General features: G+C 40.4%; 1 protein-coding gene across 1 annotated transcript in view; it reads right to left on the reverse strand.

Annotated features, from left to right (window-relative positions):
- LOC119410390 (vacuolar protein sorting-associated protein 13B) overlaps window positions 1–6,541 on the reverse strand; it is a 59,758-nt gene extending 53,217 nt beyond the window's left edge. Inside the window, exons 1-2 of the mRNA XM_037677301.1 lie at window positions 6,345–6,541; window positions 226–352 (exon numbers count right to left, since the gene is read on the reverse strand). Of these exons, the coding sequence (XP_037533229.1) occupies window positions 226–352; window positions 6,345–6,541 (324 nt within the window). The remainder of the gene's footprint in view (window positions 1–225; window positions 353–6,344) is intronic.
- Between the last annotated feature and the right edge of the window lie 9,728 nt (window positions 6,542–16,269).

A 16,269-nucleotide genomic window follows, 5' to 3' on the forward strand; every position in this document is an offset into this window, starting at 1 on the left:
ATGTTTTACTCGGACGGGCTGTACTGAAATGTAATTTTGTTGTGCTTCGGTGCAATGACATTAAAGCTGATTCTGATCAATGCAAATAGGAAACACGCTAGTGGAAAAAAAAAAAAAAACTGTTCAAGAAATAAATTATATATCCAAAAGTTTGTTACGTTTTGTGGTGTTCAAATAAGCAAACTGTAGACAATGTGAACTGGTTTGTGCATTGCCATATCTGACCTCGGTCTGTCCACCGTCTGGAGACAGATTCTTGCTGAAGATGATGGCCGGGGCAGCAGTCACCCGGACGGAGAAGTCTGTGAGGATCGGTGTGAGAATGGCTCGACGCTCCTGGTGGCGCCTGATACTGTAAAAACATACGAGTAGACAACACCTCGTCAGGAAGTTTCCACAAGTGTACAAACAGTTTATGCATACCTACTAATTCATAAATAAAAAAAAGAGGGATATACTTATATCGAACGGTATAATCGACCGACAGGGAACAGTTGTTCTCTCCATTTTTTACTAATAACTTGTTATGGACACCAGTTGTAAGATTGTCCCAAATTACAGAAATGACAAGACAACAAAAATAACCACAATATGTTTACAAATGAGCTATTATTGTGCCCTTAGCTGAAATGTAGACTATCTTTCTATATGTCTACAAATCGCTGAACAGTCCCCCCCCCCCCCCCCAAAAAAAAAAAAACTCTCTGATCTGCTACAACCGTATGTCCCACCACGTTCCCTGAGGTCAGCGGACCAATTGCTCCTCACAGTTCCAGGAACTCGTCTTAAGCGCAGAGGTGACAGGGCCTTCTCTGTAGCAGGACCAAGACTTTGGAACGAGTTACCGCAGCTTGTCAGACAGGCCCCCTCCCTCTCAGTTTTCAAATCCCATTTAAAAACTCACTACTTTTCAGTAGCTTTCAAAACCAGAGGCTCTGTGTTTTGAACCTGGACGCTCCACACTGTTTAGTCATCATATTTATTATCTGCATCATTTTTATGTCTATATTTTTGATTTACTTCATTTTGTACATTGCTTCGTGTGTTGTCTGTTGTTCTGTCTGTACTGCACTTTAGTTGGCCTTGTCGCTGTTTTAAGTGCTCTATAAATAAAATGGTATGGTATCTTTCAAAATAGTTTTGGCTCCTTTAAAATTTAATATCAGTCAAAAACATCAACAAAAAAAAGGATTTCAGAACCGATTTCCTCTTGAGGGCTTGACATGTGACAAAATTCCACAATTGAGCTTTATTGTATTTTTTATATTTTTTTGGACAGAAATATTTTAGCTGGAGCTTGAACGAGGTTAAAGACAGACGTTATTTGACAGGTCTCAAGAGGGAACAACCCTTAATTGTATACACGAGCTCAAGCTGAGAATGTCTCGTATCAATCCTCTACGTTTCACTAATGTTCATTCCCACAATCAGGTCAATTTTGTGGAAACATTTGTTAGCAGTAAAACATATACACAGAGAGCTTTATAAGGTGGTGTTAATTGCCACATCTGCTGTTATTAAAACAATCAAGTGGTACAGCTTCTAATATTTATAGTTAGACAGGATTACAAGAGGCCTAGATTCTAGGTGGCCTCGAGTACAGTACTTAACCAGAACCAATATCACATTCACTCCTGCTACACAAATGTGCATTACCAGAGCCCTTAAGGGATTATTTGCTGACACATTTTTTGTTGCATACAAAGTTTGAGAGGGAACTAATTCAGAAGTGAAATGATCTGTGAGGCCAATTGGTGTTGGCTAATCTCCTCTCAGACAGGGATTGAAACAATGAGTGTCTCGTTGCAGAGGACAGGTGCTATCAGTCACCAGCTAAACTTGGAGGCGTGAGGCTCAATTTACCAGCATTGTAAAAGCCTTTGACTGGGTTTGAGAGCTTGTGCGTCTGAGTGCATGTTTGCGTGGGTGCAATTTTGCTGCACATGCAGCGAGAATGGAAGGAGTGACTTCTCTTACATGGGATGTAACGTGGTGTAATCAGTAAGTTGACATATGAATGGCAGGAACAAAAAGAGAGGCCTGCGCTGGGTGGTTCACAGCTCTCTGACACGAGGTCTTTCCCTAGCAGGCAACTATAAACTGTGACGAGGACAGATCCTGTCAGCCGATCCGTAGTGCTGGAATTTCCTCACAAAACCTCAGGAAGCAAACTGAGGCCACTGCAGATCCACAACTACTGAAGTTGAACCCCAAAGGCATCAGTGAACACGCTGCAAGTTTAAAGTTGAGCAGAGTGGAGCGTATCAACGTATGGAAAAAAGGAAAAGGTGTGAACTCTGGAAGTGGTGTGTGTCAAAACTTGTTAAAACCGAGGCGGCACATTTCTTCAAGTGATTTTAGTAGACAAGGAAAGCTGAGAATTTGACTCCCTTTTCTCACAGTGTTGGAGCACTAAATCATCACATGTTCAGTAATGACTTGTTGTTGGTGGAGAAGGCTGGAGAGCAGCATGCTGTGGAGCAGGGCAGCGCAGTTTCCAACTGTGGGTCTCACTGCTCACCACAGCAGGACGGACAGGGAAAGAGAAGGTTACCACAGGCACATTGAAGAGTTTGTTTGGAAGTTAAACTAAAAGAATTAGAGGACAATTAAAAAAAATTAACAACAAAAACAAACATGAGAATACTGCCACAGGTTAAATATTAAACTGGACAGTTTTGAACAGTCTGTAGATTTTTAACACGATTAAAGAGAAGTAAAAAAACTAAAGTTTATACTGAAATGTGACCATATTTAAAGTGATAAAAATCTAATTTAGCAACAGCTAGATCAAACATTTACAGGCTCTAAAAATAAATCCAGACCTGTTAAACTTTAAAGACAACAATAACTATTCAAATGTCCAAAAGAACACTGAAATTACATTAAGCACAACATTTATTCTCATTCCCCGTTAGACTATTTGGACTTGGCATCAGGGACATACAGCATTTTTTACAATTACAGATTGACATTTTAAGTACAAATGGGAAAAAAACAAAAAAAATATATACAGGAAGAGCTGTTTAGAAGCCATTTATATACAATATTTATTTCTTAGAAGAGAAAAAAAATAATCAAACCAGGACATAATACATTTATGAAAAACAACAATTTTAAATGACAGAATTTATTAAAATGTTGCATTACTTGAATAAAAGCACATTGTCTGCCGCCTTATATGTAAATGTTTTCAAAGACCTTGTTCGATTTGTTAGTGGTCAAAGTTCATGTTGAGGATGAGACTCCGCTACTACTGCACCAGTTTTTAGCTCAGTACCTGTGAAGATGTGACAGATCTGAAACTATTACGAGACAAAATTTGTTATACAATTTGTGAATGTTCAAATTCCAAGTGACGAGGCTGTGGGCCTTTGTGCCTCACATGAGGAAATAGAGAACCTTTGTGAAAATTAGGACATTTTATAGACTCCTTCATGAATGTTGTTCATCAACAAGACTACAGCAGTGGCTGTCCAGTAAGATACTGGTTTAAGGCTCCGCTTGTTCTCCTTTATTAGGAAGCCTCATCTTAACTAGATCTATCAATGGGACTGGTTGGTCAAATAAATAAACCTATAGCCTGGCGATTAGCAAATACAGATTTTCAGTCAATCCATTGATGAAGTAAAAACACTTTTTTACAAGTAAATAAAATAACCTAAAATAAAAACTACACGATGAGATATCAAAGTTCATGACTCATGGGGTGGCTGTGGCTGAGCGGTTGGAGCAGTCGTCCTCTAATGCAAGAGTTGGAGGTTCCATTCCACCAGCAGTCACATGGTGAAGGGTCCCTGGGTAAGACACTGAATCCCTCATTGCCTCTGATGTGTGTCCCATCAGTGTATGAATGTGATAAAGCTCAGATTAGTCTCTTTAGAATGATTTGTTCCATTAGATTTGTAGATCTATTAAGAGTGCTGTGTGAATGGGTAAATGAGGCACAGATTGTTGTGTAAAGAGCTTTGAGTGTCTTGAGAAGATAGAAAGGAGTTCAGTCCACTTACCATGATAGATAATTCATGCATACAAATCCATCAAAGTTAAGTCAGATCCTCTGGATGGTTTCTTTTGTTGAAACATTTCATATTTCATCCAAAGGACTTCATCAGTCCGAGGAGCCACAACAAACTCACTCTTATAAATAGCACCTTACAGAGTAGGTGAACCAGTTTGATGGTGCTCAGATGGTTTCTGGAGTCCACCCTCTCATGTAATGGAGCACCCACTATGTGATGGTGTTATGTACAAGACTGAGTTTGTTGTGGCTCCTCAGACTGATGAAGTCCTTTGGATGAAAGATAAAACGTTTCAACAAAAAAAAAAACGTCCAGAGGACCTGTTGGACTACATGTTGACAGTTTTGCTGAATATATTAAATACAGTAACTGTGAAAAAGTGTTAGTCTTTTACCTTCTGGTATTCTGAGTGAAACAATAAGAAAAAAAAAGAGGCAAGGAAGTGTGGAGGAGACAGAATGAAATCATGATGTTCTATCAACGTGATGTGCTGGGCTACTTGACTACAAGGTCACGCCACATCAGTGACATGAAGTGGTTTGGATTCTGTAACAACAGAGAAGTAATGTCGCTCCACACTGGTAACACTGGGTGGGCTTCCCACATATGTTTGGGGACATATTCACATTTCTGGCTCAGGCTTCAATGGAATTAAATTAAAATATTACTTTCCAAACAAAACAAAAATACAATAAATTTTCAAAATAGTAAAATATTTACATTACATTGATGCTTCCTCTTTTACCCTTTTTACTGAACCTTTATTTAATAGATCACAGACCATATGTTCAAGGGAGGGGGTAGTCTAAACAGACATGCTTTTTTTGACTGTGGGAGGAAACCGAAGGACCCAGAGAAAACCCACATAAACCCATGGAGAGAACATGCAAACTCCACACAGAAAGACCCCGTGCACAACCTGGGGATTGAACCCAGGACCTTCTGGCTGTGAGGCAACAGTGGTAACCACTAAGCCAACATGTTATCCATCAGTGAAAGGAAACCTCGCCACGTACACAGTCACCACCTGAGTGTTTCTATCATCTATTTCAAAGCAACCAGCTTGAAATTTCAACATTAACAATAAAAATAAAGCAAAAAAAAAAAAAAGCCACTTGCAAACATTTGTTCTGTCAGAAAAATAAACTTGCTTGAGTGGGGAAAGAGTTTTTTGTCTTCTTGACTATGAAGACGGGAAGTAGTGACTTCTAAGTAGTGAACTTTGTCTTGACTTTTAAGTGCTTTGTGGGCATTGTTTGCATTTAAAGAGAACGTTTACAGTAGCAAGAGCTCATTCAGGAAGAAGAAACTTAATAAAAGGGTCTCCAGTAAATAAATCTTGACTGACTGCCACAATAAAAGTCTTACTGCAGGTCTAAGAGCTGAGGGCTCAGGCATCAGTATCACCAGCAACAGTCTGCTCTTTCCTGGCAAAACTCCAAGCACGGCAACATATTGCGTGTGTGTGCGTGTTTGTGTGCATGTGTGCGAAGAGTATCTAAATTTTAAAGAAGAGAAAGGACAGATGTCCAGAATAGGTTTGTATGAGGGTTACTGGGAACCTTTTGACTGCATCTGTTTGTGTGAGAACGGTGTATCTCAGTGGGTGTCACTTAAAAGTCCCAATGACCTGGGAGCAGTCTCAATCAGCGCTGTGTTGATTTAGCAACAAATTCTTCCATGAGGCCTATTTTTAGTGGACACAGAACAAAACAGCAGCCTTTGCCCATAATTCTGTGATTTTTGGGCCCGTTCCCTCTCAATGCATAAGCGGAAAAAGAGGATGTGAGGCCAAACAGGCTGTTACTTTTGTGCTTGTTTAGGCTACTGACAAGAAAAAAAATGTCAGGATTTTAGTTATGACTGTGAATGAAGAGGCTACATGATACGATGCTAACTCAATGGCCATGTGCTGACCCGAAGGTATATAAACACTATAAAACAATATGAAACAACAATAAAATCTGACAATGTCAAGATTAAAGAAATACTGGAGCCAGTGTAAAACTGCTATAAATCCAGACAGTATTTGCTAAGATAATTTGTCAGGAACAGAGAGTGGAAAAAAAAAAAGAAAAATAATAAAAACTGCTCATTGTGCTAACTCTAGAGCCAGCAGGGCAATGTGCTTTAAAAATCACAAGACACTGTTTCTAATGAGTGTAACACAGATAAAAAATTAAAAAAAATAAAAACCTTGAGGATAATGGTGCTGAAAAAGAAGATTGCGCAAATGGTGTGCTAGGATTGACTTACAACCTACAAAACAACAAAGTAGTATTTTCTACTAACAGCAAGCAGAAGACTGAAGAACCTGCTGACCTGCTAGCCATGTTCCACTCTAGGGCAGGATTCTGGGAGCTCCTCTCATTCTCTGCTGTCACACCTCCTTTGACCCCCTCCTTCTCTGGCTTGAGTTGCTCCCACTGAGCAGTCCCGATGTTGAGGGACTGAAGGTCGATTTGATACTGACGATCTTCCACCTCTGAGCCTGGGTCACGCAGAATGCCGAGGTTCATCGCACGTCTACAGAGAGAAGAGATAAAAGATGACTTGATTTACAGATAAACAAGTTTAGGTTTTAGCACTGCAGTAAGCTCACATCCATCCATCCATCCATCCATCCATCCATCCATCCATCCATCATCTTCCACTTATTCCGAAGTCTGGTTGCGGGCACAGCAGCTTGAGCAGGGAGGCCCAGACACCTCTTTTCACAGCCACCTCTTCCAGCTCTTCCCTGAAGCGTTCCCAGGCCATCAGAGAGACATAGTCTCTTCAGTGTGTCGCGGGTCTTCCCTGTGATCTTCTCCCACTCGGACATCCCCAAAGCACCTCCACTGGGAGACACCCAGGGAGCATCCTTACCAGATGACTGAACCACCTCAACTGGCTCCTCTCGATGTGGAGGAGCAGTGGTTCTACTCTGAGTCTCTCTCGGATAACTGAACTTTTCATCCTATCTTTAAGGGAGAGTTCAGCTACCTTGCGGAGGAAACTCATTTCAACCATCTGTATCCACGATCTCTTTCTTTGGTCACCACTACCACAGCTCATGACCATAGGTGAGGGTAGGAATGTAGACTGAGCAATAAACAGAGAGCTTTGCCTTACAGCTCAGCTCCCTCTTCACCACAACGGACCGGCACAGAGTCCGCAATACTGCAGATGCTGCACCAATCCATCTGTCAATCTCACGCTCCATTCTTCCGTCGCTCATGAACAAAACCCCAAGATACTTGAATGCCTCCACTTGACCACTTGACTTGACTTCACCTCACCCTCGACCCGGAGAGAGCAATCCACACTTTTCTGACTGAGGACCATGACCTCAGATATGGAGGTGCCGATTCTCATCCCAGCCACTTCACACTCGGGTGTGAATCGCTCCAGTAAGAGCTGGAGATCATGGCACGATGACACTAACAGGACCACATCATCTGCAAAGAGCAGAGATGGAATCCTGAGGCCACAGAACCGGAAGCTCACGATGCAATTTTTTTTTTTTTTATGTAAAAAAAAATATAGAAAGGAAATGCATAAAAATTTGTTTAGTTTAAGTTGCACTTCATATGTTGGACAGAAGTGCAAAAAAATACCTTACAAAAGCAGCTACCTCTTTTTAGGTAAACAATGTCCATGCAGAAATAGGTTTTATGACTAACACTATGTATTTATACTTTGATCTAGGAGTACTCCAGCTATTCTGTTAAAGTGAAACCATAAATATTTTCTGGCACCAGGTACTACCTACTACTTTCCCCTTCTTTAGTCATTTCAGTGTTTTAGTAGCTTGTGTGTCTTACAGGGGATTTACAACTTTATCAAAGCTTCTGGTAAATGTACAACAAGCCTCAGATAAATAACCCCCACATGTCACAGGTGAAATCATTTGTTTATTTTTATAAAGTCCTGCATTATGCCATCTTATCATTGGCAGCAATCGTTGCTTAAAGCCTGGACAGCACAGAAGTCTGGAGGCCATTGCTTTAATTGCCTTTTGCTTTCTATTTCTATCTACAAAAACACAGAGCTTTTACAGTATACACAAACTGTAACAGGCTGGAGGAGATGTAGCGATATGTCAGGACTGGGCAGCGCTCCGTCTGTAGTCAAAGGAGCAAACAGCATTTCTCCAGTGCCAAGGAAAAATGATGTAATCTATTTTGCCTTTGAGAGACAAGATTCTGACGAATTCATGAGGCAAAAGGAATAATCAAAATTCAACATCTGCATATGACATCAGGGCTTTGGGTTCATTATGAAATGTTTATTTGTGCTGGTGAATTCAAATGAGAGCTTAAATGGTATAAATGAAGGCTTAAAATGACTGCAGATGTAGCAGCAGCATGAGTAGTCTTATTTGTTTCGGCCATGTCAGTGGCAATTTTCAGATAGCATTTCCCTTTTCTCGCCACACTGAGAAGGTCTCTACCAGAGCAAGATGTTATGACAGTAAGCACCAAGTACAAAAACAATGGCAACTGGAGATCAGAGGTGCATAATAGGATTTAGCTAGATTTGTTGACATACAAACAAGTGAAACAGATCCTTAATCAACATTTGGAACCACATTTATCAACAAAGCATAAATCAAACTAAGAGCTCAGTAAGATTTGGGTGGGATGTGTCAGTTTAGATTCATTAGGGTTTATGTAGCAGTACCTCTACCATCCTCCTTAAGCCTACGATGTGTAACACATCGTTACCTCATACGCTTTTCCAAATTATCTCTTCGCTTTAGCATATTTAGTAGACTCTCTTTCTCATAATCAACATAATATAGGAATCTGCAGCCAAGTCTATGCAATGCTGAACTGCAGGCTCATCTCCAGTGACATAAATAAATACGATAAACATTTGTCTTGGTCATAGAGCCAGTGGAAAACAGTGTGATTTAATATCAAAAGACATATTTCAGCAAATGGCAGGAAACTAGAGAGCTTCATTTCTGACAAATGAGGAGGAGAGGAATTTTGGAAGTCCCCCTTGGGGTGCAATAATAATTGAAGCCAGATTTTCTTGTTGTACATGTGGAGAGAAAACACTGGTGGTTTGACATATTTGATTGGTCATGTGAAGACCACACTGCCTGGCCAAGGCAAATCAGAAAATGCCTTGGAAAAGCACAAAACTCACTATATATGAATACAAACTAAAACAAACAGTGAGGCAGGTGGGACAAACTACTATTAGGAAGGACATATCAGACATCTTCCTGCCATCACTGAAAAAAAAAGTAAAGCTGGAATGAAAATAGTAATGCCTTTCCAGATAAATATGCCAGGGAACAAAGGAATTTACAGGGGGCATAAAGAGCGAGATGGACTTTATTTTCTTTATCACAGATACTCATCCTTGTTCATGAGATAACCATGAATTTATTTGCAGAAACAGACCATGAAAACCAAAAAAAGTCCATGCTCAACAATCCATGTATGCAATCCAACAATTTTCAGTCAAGTCATCTGGACAGTTCTTTTTTTTTCTGAAACGTTTCACCTTCTATCCGGAAGGCTTCATCAGTCAAGGAAACCGACAACACAAAACTGATTCTTCCCAAAACAGCTTATTTCAAAGTGGAACAAACCAGTTATGTTGGTGCTAAGATGGTGTCTTTGGCAGGCCCCCTCCTTTTTTGGTTTTGAACCAGTTTGACATGACTGTCGACCAGGAAGAGGGCTGGCTCCAGAGGAAAGGAGCACTTAGCACCAACATAACTGGTTTGTTCCACTTTGGAGTAAGCTGGTTGGGGGAAGAATCAGTTTTGTGTTGTGCATTTCCTTGACTGATGAAGCCTTCTGGATGGAAGGTGAAACGTTTCAGAAAAAAACAAACAAAAAAAAAACTGTCCAGATGACCTAACTGACAATTGTTGGATTGTATACCTGGATTATTGAGTATGGACTATGTTGGTTTTGAACCAGTTTGACATGTCTGTCAACGAGGAAGAGGGCCAGAGCCAGAGGAGGGGGCGTGCCACAGACACCATCTTAGCACCAACATAACTGGTTTGCTCCACTCTGGAGTAAGCTGGTTGGGGGAAGAATCAGTTTAGTGATGTGCGTTTCCTTGACTGATGAAGCCTTCCGGATGGAAGGTGAAATATTTCAGCAAAAAAATAAATAAACTGTCCAAATAATCTACAGGTCCGTCTCAAAAAATTAGCATATTGTGATAAAGGTCATTATTTTCCATAATGTAATGATAAAAATGAAACTCTCATATATTTCAGATTCATTGCACACCAACTGAAATATTTCAGGTCTTTAATTGTTTTAATACTGATGATTATGGCATACAGCTCATGAAAACCCAAAATGCCTGTCCCAAAAAATTAGCATATCATGAAAAGGTTCTCTAAACAAGCTATTAACCTAACCATCTGAATCAACGACGTAACTCTAAACACCTGCAAAAGATTCCTGAGGCTTTTAAAAACTCCCAGCCTTGTTCATTACTCAAAACCACAATCATGGGTAAGACTGCCGACCTGACTGCTGTCCAGAAGGCCATCGTTGACACCCTCAAGCAAGAGGGTAAGACAAAGAAAGAAATTGCTGAAAGAATAGGCTGTTCCCAGAGTACTGTATCAAGGCACCTCAGTGGGAAGTCTGTGGGAAGGGAAAAGTGTGGCAGAAAACGCTGCACAACGAGAAGAGGTGACCGGACCCTGAGGAGGAATGTGGAGAAGGGCCGATTCCAGACCTTGGGGGACCTGCGGAAGCAGTGGACTGAGTCTGGAGTAGAAACATCCAGAGCCACCGTGCACAGGCATGTGCAGGAAATGGGCTACAGGTGCCACATTCCCCAGGTCAAGCCACTTTTGAACCAGAAACAGCGGCAGAAGCACCTGATCTGGGCCACAGAGAAGCAGCACTGGACTGTTGCTCAGTGGTCCAAAGTACTTTTTTCAGATGAAAGCAAATTTTGCATGTCATTCGGAAATCAAGGTGCCAGAGTCTGGAGGAAGACTGGGGAGAAGGAAATGCCAAAATGCCAGAAGTCCAGTGTGAAGCACCCACAGTCAGTGATGGTCTGGGGTGCCATGTCAGCTGCTGGTGTTGGTCCACTGTGTTTTATCAAGCGCAGGGTCAATGCAGCTAGCTATCAGGAGATTTTGGAGCACTTCATGCTTCCATCAGCTGAAAAGCTTTATGGAGATGAAGACTTCATTTTTCAGCACGACCTGGCACCTGCTCACAGTGCCAAAACCACTGATAAATGGTTTACTGACCATGGTATTACTGTGCTCAATTGGCCTGCCAACTCTCCTGACCTGAAGCCCATAGAGAACCTGTGGGATATTGTGAAGAGAAAGTTGAGAGACGCAAGACCAACACTCTGGATGAGCTTAAGGCCGCTATCGAAGCATCCTGGGCCTCCATAACACCTCAGCAGTGCCACAGGCTGATTGCCTCCATGCCACGCCGCATTGAAGCAGTCATTCATGCAAAAGGATTCCCGACCAAGTATTGAGTGCATAACTGAACATGATTATTTGAAGGTTGGTGTTTTTTGTATTAAAAACACTTGTCTTTCATTGGTGGGATGAAATATGCTAATTTTTTGGGACAGGCATTTTGGGTTTTCATGAGCTGTATTCCATAATCATCAGTATTAAAACAATTAAAGACCTGAAATATTTCAGTTGGTGTGCAATGAATCTGAAATATATGAAAGTTTCATTTTTATCATTACATTATGGAAAATAATGACCTTTATCACAATATGCTAATTTTTTGAGAAGGACCTGTAACTGACAATTGTTGGATTGTATACCTGGATTATTGAGCATGGACTTTTTTGGTTTTGAAACAGTTTGATATGACTATCGACGAAGAAGAGGGCTGGCTCCAGAGGAGGGGGCGTGCCAAAGACACCATCTTAGCACCAACATAACTGGTTTGTTCCACTTTGGAGTAAGCTTGTTGGGGGAAGAATCAGTTTTGTGTTGTGCGTTTCCTTGACTGATGAAGCCTTCTGGATGGAAGGTGAAATGTTTCAGCAAAAAAAAAAAAAACTGTCCAGATGACCTGACTGACGATTGTTGAGACCATGAAAACAATCTGTATGACAGAATACTGATATTAAAAAAAACAGATTATGCAGTAAGAATATTTTTGTCTCACTGCACTCTTAGCTATAACAGTAACAACAACAACAACAACAACAACAACAACAACAACAACAACAACAACAACAATAATAAAACATGTATCCTTATTCTGACTAAATCTAAACCCAGTTTGAGTCTGAAAAGCCACTAGGTCAATTCTGCATCATAGTTAAAATATGAAGGCTGAAATCCAACATTTTTATGGCCCAAATTCAAACCCTCCGCCCTGTTTAAGCACAAAAAAGTGGAGACTTGAAAGTGTTGTGCATCCAGTGTCTTGGAACAATATACACTTGTGCTTCATCACTCAAGAAAAAAAAAAAAAAACAGAAAAGAAATGATATACCAAATTGCTTAGAACAAAAGATACTCAGACAAATGTACAAATGGGTGTTTAATTGCATGTTGTGCTCTTCTGTTTAACATTCTTTGGGTGCCTGTAAGTGCTCAGCAGGGCATCAGCCATGATTTGTGTTTGTGTGAGAGGATTGAGCGGTTAACATGTAGCCGATATCTGATTGTGGCCTGAACGGGTAAGTGGATCCGAGAAAAACAAACAAACAAAAAATAAACAACCACCACCTAATGTGCAATAAACCAGTTTTTGGAAACATTAGCTAAAAGAGCTCTTGCAAACAAACACAGTGCTGCTGGTTGTCATGGAGGTCTGAAGTGAAACCAGTTAGGGGCTTACTTTTCTGCTAAATATATTGAACTAAAATCTAGAATTTGCATGATTGGAAGCAGTAGTGTAATTAAAATAAACAGTGTTGACAGATAAAGAAGTATAATGAATGTAGCCTGGGGGTGGATAAGTAGAAAGGTTTGTAGTAAAGGAGTGAAAGTGGAAAACTGGTAGAGCCTGATTACAATGCTAACCATCTGAAGGCTGACGGCTGTGGTTCAAGGTTGTAAACAAACCACAGTGGGATCTGGTTAAGGCTCAGAGCCCAATAGTAGGCATGTGGGAGCAGTGGACTGTGTTGAAGGCTCATGTGGGGCACAGTGTATTGGGGCCAAAGTTTTTTTTTTATGGCCTCCCACCTTTTTCTCTCAATCTTTAACCACTTTCACACAGTCCTTGTCCCTTGGCCTCAGGTCTGCAGGGCAGGAAGCACTGGGGTAATGCCAAGTGCTGCTGGCTTCTGGATCTCGTCACTCTGAAATCCACAACCTTAACCCGCAACCCCAGGTCTGTTTTTTACTCCATTTCCCCAACAATTACATGCAATATATGTCTGCTTACTTGCTCGACAGAGGCAGTAGTGTACGTATGTGAGTGTGTTGAAAGAGATTGAAGTCCTCTGCTTCTCCTCTCCTGGTAGAACATACATCCTGAACAGAAATTCCATTGAGATCTCCAACTTCGTTCAGTCAAGTCGAGCTAAATTGGGTTTGTACACAGATGTTCAATATTTCATGTATGTCCTGTGAACTTTGTTTTGACATGACCTCAACTACTGTATACTTGGACTGTAAAAACACATGTTTAAAAACATAATGTACACTACTCCATGTGTCAAGGGATTTAGGCTAAAACACTTTCAAATGAGAGAAACGTCCAAGATGGAACACATTTTTGTGAGACATGCAAAAACAGCATCACTCATCCATATATAAAAAGACTAATCATTTTGAGGTTTTAACAATTTTTTCACTTTGGCTCAAGATGTTAGCTAAACACTATTAGCACCCAGCGACCCTTCCATAGTATTTCTGTTGTGGCAAAGTCAGAACTCCAGAGTGGCTTCTCAGGCAGATTGCTATGACTCCCAGTGGCTTAAAGTGGAGCCCCACTGGGAATTTGTGTGCACTAAAGGGGGTTTCACAAGCATTATGATTCATGAAACATGCAATTACTTAGCAAGTTAAGCACCCTTTACCTACAGTGGTCTGCTCTGAATTGCCAGAAATTCTCCAACTCCTGAGCTGTAGATTTATAGCTCCAGTCAAGTCCAATTGCTGCTAATTTGCATCTACCAATTACAGTAATTAAGGCTCTGATTCAAAATGCTGACCAGTTCTTGGAGTGAGACTGAACTAATGTGGGGGATAAAGCAAGTCAGCAACATACATAATGTGACTATAGGACTTTTTTTTTTTGCCTTTGGTACTAAAATAAGTTTTGATAACCAGGAAGTCTTTAAACAGGAGTCTAAAAGTCATATAAGACAGCCAATACAGTAAAACTATATATTTTTAAATACTCAAAATGTGTCACATTTGGATTTAACAAAGCATTTCATATTTTTCTGGCCAAGTTTAAAAAAGTCTAATCATTAGTTTTGTTCTTATTGGCACAGTATGCAATAAACATAAACCGGTGCTATTGATGTGCTAACAAATTCCCATGGCTAAAACTTAAACATCCATTCTTCTTTAGCCCAACAGCATTACTCATCTCCACTGCTGCCCCTAACAGAAGCCTGTTGTTCATTAGGCTGATTGCACTTTAAAGACACTCATACTTGACCAATTATATCATATTTACACAATATCTTAAGAGTAAACTGTTACTTCCATATACAGTGTAGGCAAAGTGGGGATTAGCTTGAGCTCGTGTCCGCAATACGTGTTCGTTAAGAGGTAAAGGAATAGAAAACAGGGCCTTCTGTTTACAACAACACTGGGTTCAACAAAAGTCAGTGTTTGCACTTCTATTTCAACATATTTTAATCATAGGAGTCATTTATCTCCCATTTAGTTTACATGTCAGTGAAGTTTTCCTGCTCTAAACACAGACTACATTAGATGTGAAGACACCGCGCTCACAATGACGACTGGATAAAGACGTCAGTTTGCCCAGTATAATTTATGTCCACATCATGAACTTATTTGATATCTGCTTCTCGAATCAAACTATGCTGCAAAAACAAACGTGGGAAGACTTCATTTGGCTTAAAAAAATAGATGCATGTCCTGGATATTCCCATACGCTTGGCTTTTAGCATTTTTTATATTTCCACCTTCCGATGTAGCTGAAATATTTAGTTTGCTACAGCCCCATTTATCAACTTAGGGACAAAAAAGTTTTAAAGATGCGTGTGTGGTTATACAAAATAGATAAATCAATCGATAGATCAATAGGTAGCCAGATATGACATGTCCTGACTGACTATCAATCACAAAGTCAAGGCCCATTTGATTTTTGTCCACCCTGAGGTGTTCTGCAGTTTGTCCTGGCTAATAGCACTATGAGGATAATTTATTGAAACGCACAGATGTTGTCCTCATCCCCAAAGCTTCTGTTCTGTTTCGCTTTGCACATGCACGCACGCACGCACGCACGCCCCTTGCTTGGTCTGTTTAGCTTTAACTGTGGTCTTCTCTGTTTCTGCTTGCATGTAGCTCTGAGCACGGAACATTCCTGGGTAACAGGGAACGTAATTCACCGGCTTTTTAAGGGCACTGACTCACTGGATTCCTTTATACAGTAGGTACATCTGTAACGGATCTACTGTAAAAAGGTACCTTGGATCTTCAGTTGAGAACAAATTAAGTTCTAGCTGCTGCTGAAAATCACTGACAGGTTTGTGTGCGTGCACCATGCTGTCTAAAATCTTTAACAATCACTTCACTTGACGTTGCTGGTGAGTCATCTTTGTTTTTGAGTGCTTCACAGTGGTACAAAGCTACCATTTTTAATAAAACTGAGTGGGCCAATATTATGAAATCACTTCCTCCGTTACCAGAAACAGATCTGATTTGTTTTTCCCTGCCCTGAAAATCGACATAACGCTGCTTTCATAAAACATGTCAAGAGTTGTAGCAGCAGGTCCCTTATATGGAGGTGTGATGGGAATGCCTTGCTGAATTCTTCAGACCACTGATTAAATCCAGATTTGTGTCCCCACCAAGTAATTTCACAATGATGTAATCTCACCGCCATTTAAATTTTAGAGCTCTTATCTTTAATTAATCGCTTAACACTTGCATGGAAAAGATTCTTCATAACTGACAGCAGCAGAAAACATGGCAGGAGTAGTTTAGGGTTTGGCTTGCACTCAAAGGCAGTCTTTTTAAAATCAAGTTAAAGTAGAACAGGCCTATGCCTCGACACACATTTCAAAGTAAAATTATATATATATATATATATATATATATATATATATATATATATATTCTACT

This window comes from Nematolebias whitei, chromosome 5, assembly GCF_014905685.2.
Source record: "Nematolebias whitei isolate Nwh7 chromosome 5, NemWhi1, whole genome shotgun sequence".
In the NCBI taxonomy this organism is placed as follows: Eukaryota; Metazoa; Chordata; class Actinopteri; order Cyprinodontiformes; family Rivulidae; genus Nematolebias; species Nematolebias whitei.